This window comes from Etheostoma cragini, chromosome 4 (assembly GCF_013103735.1).
Source record: "Etheostoma cragini isolate CJK2018 chromosome 4, CSU_Ecrag_1.0, whole genome shotgun sequence".
NCBI lineage: Eukaryota > Metazoa > Chordata > Actinopteri > Perciformes > Percidae > Etheostoma > Etheostoma cragini.
In genome coordinates, this window is record NC_048410.1 from 2,229,401 (window position 1) to 2,238,309 (window position 8,909).

General features: G+C 44.2%; 2 protein-coding genes across 2 annotated transcripts in view; both read right to left on the minus strand.

Moving 5' to 3' along the window:
• Positions 1–744: 744 nt before the first annotated feature.
• On the minus strand, positions 745–7,218 carry pde12 (phosphodiesterase 12). Its single transcript, XM_034869473.1, has 7 exons — positions 6,249–7,218; positions 4,538–4,965; positions 4,107–4,212; positions 3,023–3,167; positions 2,315–2,393; positions 2,079–2,201; positions 745–1,025 (listed from the first exon to the last, which is right to left on the minus strand). Exons 1-7 carry the CDS (start codon positions 6,815–6,817, stop codon positions 745–747), a joined length of 1,731 nt encoding a protein of 576 aa, XP_034725364.1. The 5' UTR covers positions 6,818–7,218.
• A 1,099-nt stretch (positions 7,219–8,317) lies between these two features.
• The window catches only part of atp6ap1la (ATPase H+ transporting accessory protein 1 like a), a 12,545-nt gene continuing 11,953 nt past the window's right edge, over positions 8,318–8,909 (minus strand). Inside the window, exon 8 of the mRNA XM_034869889.1 lies at positions 8,318–8,745. Coding sequence (XP_034725780.1) covers positions 8,494–8,745 — 252 coding nt within the window. The 3' untranslated portion in view covers positions 8,318–8,493. The remainder of the gene's footprint in view (positions 8,746–8,909) is intronic.

Here is an 8,909-nt window from a genome sequence, read left to right on the forward strand (position 1 = left end):
CACACACACACACACACACACACACACACACACACACACACACACACACACACACACACACAGGAGTAAGTAAGTAAAATATTGTATATTTATAGAGTGCTCATCACGGATAAAAATCCCAGTTCAGTGCTTTACATCAAACATACCAGAATATACATATAAAAACACAATTGCACAATTTAAATCATAAAGTAATTAATTAAAAAAAGACAGACAGGTAAACAACTTCTGAAAAGGAAGGCACATTTTTATTTTTAAAGGCCAGTTGTTTCATGGACCCGGGATACTATACATCCTGATGCAGTTCCCTTGGCCTTTGGAAATAACACCATGCCAGTCTCTAGGTATGGTGAAGGCTGTGTGATGATGGGGGGTTAGGGGACTTAATCAGGATGCATAGCATCCTGATCCATGAAATTTAAAAATAAAACTCTGCCTGCCTCTATGGGAATTTAACATAGGGGTGTGTATACTTATGCCCCCTGCATTTTAAGGAAGAACATTTATTTATTTACGATACTTCATTCATTCACATGAAAATTGGTGTCCTTAAAAGGTTGGATTTTCCAATTATTTTTTAATTAAAGATCAATTTCCAAAAGATGTTTTTTTATTCCTCTTTTTAGTCAACTTTAGTATGGGTGTATAAACTTATTTTAGCCACTGTACATTCTGGGATAGAAGGAAACAAACCTCTGGGTTGTTTGCATTTCTTTAAACTAATCACCACCACCTTGGGCGGCGCTAAGCTCCCGAGAAATAGTCCCGGGGAGGAATCGTGAGTTGTGTGTCGTGATGTCGTTCCGTCCCTATTAGTACCTGCATGCTGTCCGGCTGTATGAAGATGTAGTCCAGGCAGCCGTGAAAGCCTCCCACGTAGTTGGTGTAGGCGGGCTGGCTGCAGGCGCTCAGCAGGGGGGGGAAGGCAGAGAGCAGCTCCATGCTGCAGGACTCCTCCGGCCCGGAGCTGCTCCAGTCTGCGTGCTGCAGGGGAACCACCGCCTCACTGACCAGCTGGAAGACGCCTGCACGCCAGACCAGAGAGAGACCGATAAACAACCATTAATAACCATAATCAAGGCTATATTTTAACCCCTCTGTGCCGGATGCTTCGCGCCGACATGTTACATCTACCGCAGGTTACTGCGTTGCGCGACTCTGAACCTCCTCCCGGCTGCTGCGTGGCGCAAAGGATCATCCAGCACTCCTTCATCATCATCATCATCATCATCATCATCATCATCATCATCATCTACCACATCCTTCCTCCCAAACTCCTCACATCTTCCACCTCAATGTCCCTGCCCTCGCTGTCTAACTCCTCCTCTGTCGGAGCCATTTTCTCTCTCGTCTCTCAAACATTCGTAAACAAACGCACATGTGTGTCTGGTTGATTGACATGATTTTCAGCAAACTACGGTACATTTTGGTGGTCACGTGGCTTTAAATAGCCAACAAGACCCGCCTCTTGTGTATTTGAACCAATGACAGTGCGTTCTCTGCTGCACGAGTCATGAAAAGACAGACGAATACGACACCACGCAGCAGCCGGCAGGAGGTTCAGAGTTGCGCAACGCTGTAACCGGCGGTAGATGTGATGTATCGGCGCAAAGCATCCGGCACAAACGGGTTAACAAGAGGGGAACGGAGGAGTCTGCTGGAGCTCGGATCGGAACAGGACAAGGGTTTCTTTTTTCAATTTAGAAAAATATTCAAAAGGTATTTAAAAATTAAATCAGGGTAAATCGAGATCGCAATTTTATTAGGATTAATCGTGCAGTCCTAATCTCCTCATTCCAACACTTATAACAAAATATAAGGAGCTTGTTGCTCCAAGAATGGCTAGTTATGCATGTAGTTAGGTATATGATTTCTGACACAATCCCAATTTTTAAATATCTAAAAAACTTAGGCTTAGGTTTAAACAGCTGGTAACTGTGCAAACTAGGCAAATTTAGGAGTTTTTGTTTTGTTTTGTTTTTATCTGTCATACGAGCTTCAGCTGAAGTTAATAAAAGACAAAGTGTAAACTGGTAAACAGAGACTGGTTCTGCTGTGGCCGTTAGGTGTGGCGTTACCTGAGTTAGGGGTGGAGTTAAAGTCACCACAAAAGACCAGAGGGGCGTCAGGTGCCACCTCGCTGATCACATGACGCAGGTGTTGCAGAGCCACGCCCATCTGGACCAACCGAACGTTCCCGCCTTTAAAAAGGAAAATGAATTCAGTTTTTAGAGATTTGTGCTTGTGTAGATTAAGGTTGAAAATCACCATCAGTGACTCAGGTGTGTTCGTACAGAGGAATGAGCGCTTCTACCTTTCGGGTGCCAGTACAGGTGAGTGTTGGCCACGCAGACCTTCCTGCCCGGCTTATTCAGGTCCTCGAGCACACTGACCTGCAGAGAAACCCGTCAGGACACACAAGTGGAACAACGCACTTTCACAAAGTCACAAAGTGTGTCCCCCATGGTTGTAAACCCAGACTGCTTTTTGGTTCTTCTGTCTTTTTTCTCACTATTCAAAAAAGTTAAATATCTTATCAATAGGGTTTTAGCTGCATTAAGGATTCCCCTTTCTCTGCTTTGCCCGCCCATGAGAGAGAGACGTCATGGCTTTCAAACAAAGAGGCAGGTGGTCAAGGCCACACCCCCAGCCTCCACCTTGCACCCCCCCCCCGCCCCCCCCTCCCAAGGAATATTTGGTGTTGCTTTAATATGACTTTTTTGACCACTTTTGTTAGTTGGGTTTTAAAATTAAACAAGCACGATAAACATTCTTATCTCAGGAAAATGTGTAGATTTCTACACAGAATCGCCTTCACTGTCCGGGGACCGATCATGCTTCCTGCCCCCCCCCCCACCCAGAAATCTACCTGAATAAATGTCAGAAAATGGAAGAAAAGAAAATCCCCTACACAATTCCCTACTGTTGAGTTAAAGCTGAAAGACCACAAGGCAACAATTCCACAAGCCCTGAGTCCTCTTCCCAGTTATTCCCAGTTGGTGCAGCCGGTGTAGACCAGTACCTGCAGCGTGGTCGACCTCTGCAGTATCTTGGCCTTCAAAGCGTCGTTGGCAGAAACCCTCTCCAGCAGCGTAGCGTGGACGGGGTCAGAGGTCAACGCCTCGTTCAGCACGATGTCATGACAGCTTAGCAGCTGAAACTTCGACCTAAAAAGGACAAAATGATGTCATTTTTAAAATGACTTTATATTGGATTAAACAGGTTTTAAGTAAATACTCTATTTACTAAATATATTGGGCTGTGAAATAGACGTGCACGAAAAATTGTTATAAAATCACGATCTCGATTTACTGCTCACGATTTAATTTATAAAGTCAACTCTCCTGTCAAGGCCATCCTTAGTTCGGTGTGTTATATGTCACTACTTTAGGTAACCTACTGTACTCAAATGGCCATTATGTGCTTTATTTTCTGTAATTCATTGAAGCCTCTTCGTTTACAGGCTTGTGGTGATGTGCAATGTGCTATTGGTGCCAGAAGAAATCTATTTTTGGTGCTACCAATTTGTTTTGTGTTGTCGTGGTCCATCTGCACAATAAACATCACACAGAAACAAATCATGGCAGACAATCGTAATTCAAATTCTAAGCTTAAAAAAAGTGATTCACGGTTTTCCTGAATCATGCAGGCCTCCTGTGAAATAAAAAAAAAATTGCTATTCATTCATTGTTCATTTAAAAGAAAGTGTACATGTTGCCAGTCCCCAGTCAGCAAAATTAACTGATGGAAAAGGTTTTCCTTGTGGCGCTGGAAATCACATGTCCTAATGGCTTAGGTACTGGATCCCAGTCCTACCCATGACATAAAGGCTCATGTGCATCATTTGTAGAACGCTATTAAATATCTAAGAAAGAAAGCTCAATCAAATTCTCAGTGTAGAGACAACACGGAAAAAAAACACAGAAGCCATTTTTTCAGAGTCCGGCTGCTGGGGGACTCAGGGGACCTGATCAGGGGACCTGATCAGGGGACCTGACTCAGGGGACCTAATCAGGGGACCTGACTCAGGGGACCTGCTCAGGGGACCTGCTCAGGGGACCTGACTCAGGGGACCTGCTCAGGGGACCTGACTCAGGGGACCTGACCTGCGGTAGAAAGTGGCGAGTCCTTCATGCTGCTTCTCTTTGATCCTGAAAACGCCGTCCAGGCCGAAGGCGTCCAGAGCCGGAGTCAGACTGTCTGCGAACACCGCTGAGGAGTCCAGAGAACATGAGGAAAGTCAGAAAGCAGACTCACTTATCCACCAGGTGATGGTTCTATACAGAATGTAGAGAGTACGTTTAGTCACACTTGAAGGTGTCTACTTAAGAGTGACATGACACAGACATGTCACATGAACCCTAACATGTCATGACAAAACCAAATGACATTTACTAAAATAAGCGTTGTGGCATAAACCTTTATGACTTGTTTATAATGTTTATGACACGTTAACGACATTGTCATGTCACTCTTATGTATGTACCTTTAAGTAAAGTGTGACCTTAACTTTTAAAGCAGTTTCTGCATTAATTACCTTTGTCAACCTCCTGCAGACAGACGATGTCAGCGTTGTACCCGGCCAGCTCCTTCTTGATCAGGTTCTGCCTGTAGTCCAGCTGCAGGGCGTAGGGGGCGCAGTACGGGTAAAGCACCGTCTTGGACAGTTCCGTCTGGGCGTAGACATCGGCGAGGATGTTGTACGACACCACCCTCACAGCGGGCCACTCCGCCTCTTTGACGGTGTACGCATGCCGGTTGTCGAACGTGCACACGCCTGGTCCGGCCTCCACGGCTCCCACGGAGACCAGGTCCTTGGCCACGCCACTGCGTCCACCATCTTTAGGCGTGCAGCGCAGTTTGAGCCTGTAGCCGATGTCCTGATTCGACGGGACATGGACTCTCCCGCACCCTATCTCTGTCCAACCGCTGTCCTTGTCTGGAACGTCTCTAGCAGCTTCAGGGCTAGTAGAACAACGAGAAAGATAGATAAAAACAATATAAAAAGGTGCAGAAGCTTTCGTTTTCTTTTCTTTATGCAGCCCGGTTCCCACCTCTGGGGACACTTTGTCTCTTTGTCAAACTGACTCCTAAAAAAATGAACTTCATCATCAAAGTAAAGAATTGTTTGATAGGGATCCCTTAAATTTAATATCATTAAAGAACTGTGAACAAAATATGTGCTCAGCAGGATATTTTACAATGTAAAAAATGAATTTCAGCGCTCTCAGGTGAACAAGTATGTGTGGAGATTCTGTTTCTAGATTAACCGAAAAAATATATAGTGTTTGTGTACCAGCATTTTTTTACTATAGCAGCCATACAGTTAGTCTATCTATAAGTATAAACAGTCCATCAGTCAGGCTCTTCTTCAAATGTATTTTGGTCGACTAACAGTCCAAAAATGTTCAATTACACATGTTGAGTGTTTCTGTCCTGCTGTTTCTTGTTACTACCTACAGTATATCGGCAGTGTATCGTCCCGGGTACTTTATCGACCGTCCATTGCAGTCGAGACACCATTCCTTCAAACAACCAAAATTAAAAATGTTCTACACAAGTATGACTTATTGCAAGTCTGTTGTAACTGATTAAATTACACTGCACGAAAGGGATGTGAAAAAAAAAATCTATTCAGATTCTTATTGTGATTCAAGCTCTACAGATTCAAAATCGATTCATATGTATTCATTTTTTAAGTGACTACATTTGATTCGTTTTTTGACATCGAGAATCGTTTTTGAATCGAATCTTGAGCCTAAAAAAAAAATCAATATAGAAACAAATTCTGACATTTTCTGAATCGAGCATCCCAACTGCACGGACTATGTAGCAATAAGTGTCAATAACACCTACTTATTTATTATAATTACTAGGGGTGGGGATCAATACAGCATAGTATTGTGATGTTTTCAGTGGCAATACTGTATCGTTACACATGCGCCAAGTATTGATCTTTTATTAAATATTTGTTGGTCAGTTTGTCTGCTTGACAATCCCATTTTGCAGCAATAATATTGAAGTGAGCTTAACAAAGAGGAAAGTATCTTTTAGATAAAAACGGATGTTTTTTGGGACATCATTTATAATTGGGGAAAAAATACAAGTTGGAAAAAAAAGGTTATAAATTGAAATATATTGCAGAATATTACAATATGTTTAAAATCGCAATAACATCATATCGTGGCATCATAAGTATCGTGATGACATCATCGGGAGGCGGCTGATTCCCACCCCTAATAATATACCTTGTGAACGGGGCATTTTCCTTATACCACGTGAACTCGCAGTCCTGGAGGTTGCCGAACTCGACCTCCAGATTGGGGCAGACGGGGAACCCGGCCAGCAGGGACACCGGGAGCTCCGCGGTGGTGAGAGTGGGAGCGTTCCTCTGGATCGCGTATTTACAGCCTCCCACCTGCAGCACGGCCCCGTTCCGCCACGCCTCCGAGTTCACCACCGTCTCGGCCACTTCTCGCCCCTCGTAGAACAGCTTCACGGTCACCTGCTCTGGGGTCACACCCGCCTTCTGTCCCTTGTTCTTCTTCGACTTCTTCGCCTTTCCCTGGCCCTTGGCGATGCCGTTGGAGATCCGGGCCAGGACCTTGCCCAGCGTCTCGTCCTGGTCCCGCAGCATGTGCTTGTGGCTTCCGTCCAGACAGAAGGAGATGGTGAGTTTGGGCTCCCCTGGGAGGCACCTCACCACGGCGGGCTCCATCCTGCAGAGGAAGCGGCAGGCTCCGGTCAGAGTCCCGGGGGAGGAGACGAGCAGGCGGCGGGGGAGCAGTGGGAGAGCAGCGGAGAGGAGGTTAAACATGAAGCCCCCGAGAGCAGAAAGGGGACAGCAGGGCTAAACCAAATATAATCTATAAACCTTACAGCTTATGGCTTAACTACACTAACATTAAACCAACTGTCCACAGCCTGACCGTTTCCTTCCTGACGTAACGTGGAACTGCCCCATGTGGAACGGCTACGCTAGCAGCTAGCTACACCAGTTATCCAGAATGCTAACCAGCAAAGCTAGGCCGAAGAGAAAACTGGCTGAATGGCGAGTTTAATTCACCCTCCAGCGGATTAAAACCTAAACACCACACCGGCTTCAGAACGAAAACCGCAGCTTTATACAACGTGTTTTTTTATGTACACAAAAGTAGGTACAGGTCTGCCATATTTCCCCTGAAGTACAGTTGAGCTTCTTCTTCTTCTTCTATACATAATGGCAGTTTGAACGCTTTGACATGTAACACTTCCACCCAGCGGACATAACGGGAATTACACCAGTCGCTGTTATTACATGTAGACCCAGACTCTCTGACAATGCATCATACATAATGAGAAGTGGATTTTCAAAAACAGATCCACTGCACTCCTCAAATGATTAAGTGATTAATAATCCTCAGATTGCAAAAAAAAATAAAAACAAAGATACCTGTTTTTGCAAATGAACTCTATGTATACTATATATACTACATATTAATTAGGCTTCATTACATACACGTTCAAAAGTTATTTGGTATAAAGGGTTTGTTTTGAATGTACAAAGCAAATGCTGCACCATGGTTCAACAAGACTGACAAAAATACATCAACAACAGTTCTATAAGAAAAATAGAAGAAATCTGCATGCATTGGTTAAATAAACCAGACACTTCATGTCAAAATGTTTGCCAATTTAAATTGGAACAGCTTCCTGTTCCCCAAGGGTGTAACTTTGGGTCTGAGAAGCACCGGCGGGGGGGGGTCAAAACCAGGGGTCTGGGGGTCCATCACCAAAAAAAGATTTCCAATAAAATCCCATTTCCTGCATTTCTACATAAGGTTAGGGACCATGATGATGTTAAATCTAGAAAATAATGAAGTTGATTGTAATGATAAATTCTTCCAGAAAACATAGTCCTAAACTACACACAAGAAAAAGATGTCTTGGTTTCTTTGTTGTTAAAAATAGAGGCTGATCACCGAGACTAATGACTAAAATAACATCAACCAGATTTGAAAGTGGGAGGGACACGTCCCCGGTGGAAATGACGCTTTAGCCTGTTTCAGTCTCAAGACCACAATCACGCAGCCTTAAACAAGCGGGCAGATGGTGAGGCCTACTTTACTCCCAAAGTCTACGTCTAACGAGTCTACGATATAGCGTAATGTTTTACGTTGCGTAACAACAAATACATAAAAAATACTGAAAGGCAAATGACCAAACACTCCAAACATAGAGGGAAACAGAGCAAAATAAAAGCTGATTTTTTTTTTTTAATTATTTTTATTAAATTTGTTATAAAGACAAAAGCGGAAACCCACTATTAGGCAAATAAAAACAAAAACATTAGAAATAGTATATTTTAAAAAAAATAAAATAAATCTAATACTAAGCTGAAAGTACACCGTCACACCAGAGGTTTGTTGCCAGTTGTCAACATTAAATCAGCTGAGTCTCTTTCAGACGTGTATGCGTCAACAGTCCTGAAGCCTAAGTATCTTCTTGGCTTTATTACAGAATATGTTTCTCGGAGTCGTCGTTTTCCACGCAGCAGTGTTCGGGGCTTTGCGGGAAGTAGACGTCGGCCTTCTGCTCGTCATCGTGCTCGATGTGTTTCAGGTGGATGACCATGTGCAGGGCGTAGGCCAGGACCAGCAGCAGGATGAGGGACGTGATGAGGCCCATCAGGATGGCTGGCGTCAGGAAGGTGGTGCAGACGCTCGCGGGAGAAAACCCGCCAGCGGAGACGTTGAACGCCTGAATCTGAAGAGGGACATGAGAGACGTTTAGAAGAGAAAATTCATAATGTGATGCTTCCAAAAAAGCCTTTTAGGCCAATGCAGTGTCAAATGTTGTTCAATCCGGTAGAGCGGATGTCTGCCAATCGGAAGGTTGGGGGTTCAATCCCTGGCCCTGCCGTCCCATGT

Bases quoted from the DNA above. Each gene is read 5' to 3' on its own strand.
- pde12 (XM_034869473.1), bottom strand. From the start codon at position 6,817: ATGTTTAACCTCCTCTCCGCTGCTCTCCCACTGCTCCCCCGCCGCCTG. The intron at 2,202-2,314 runs GTAGAAGCGCTC...TCCTTTTTAAAG, and splicing joins CCTGTACTGGCACCCGAAAG to GCGGGAACGTTCGGTTGGTC. The intron at 1,026-2,078 runs GTAACGCCACAC...TCTGGCGTGCAG, and splicing joins TAACTCCACCCCTAACTCAG to GCGTCTTCCAGCTGGTCAGT.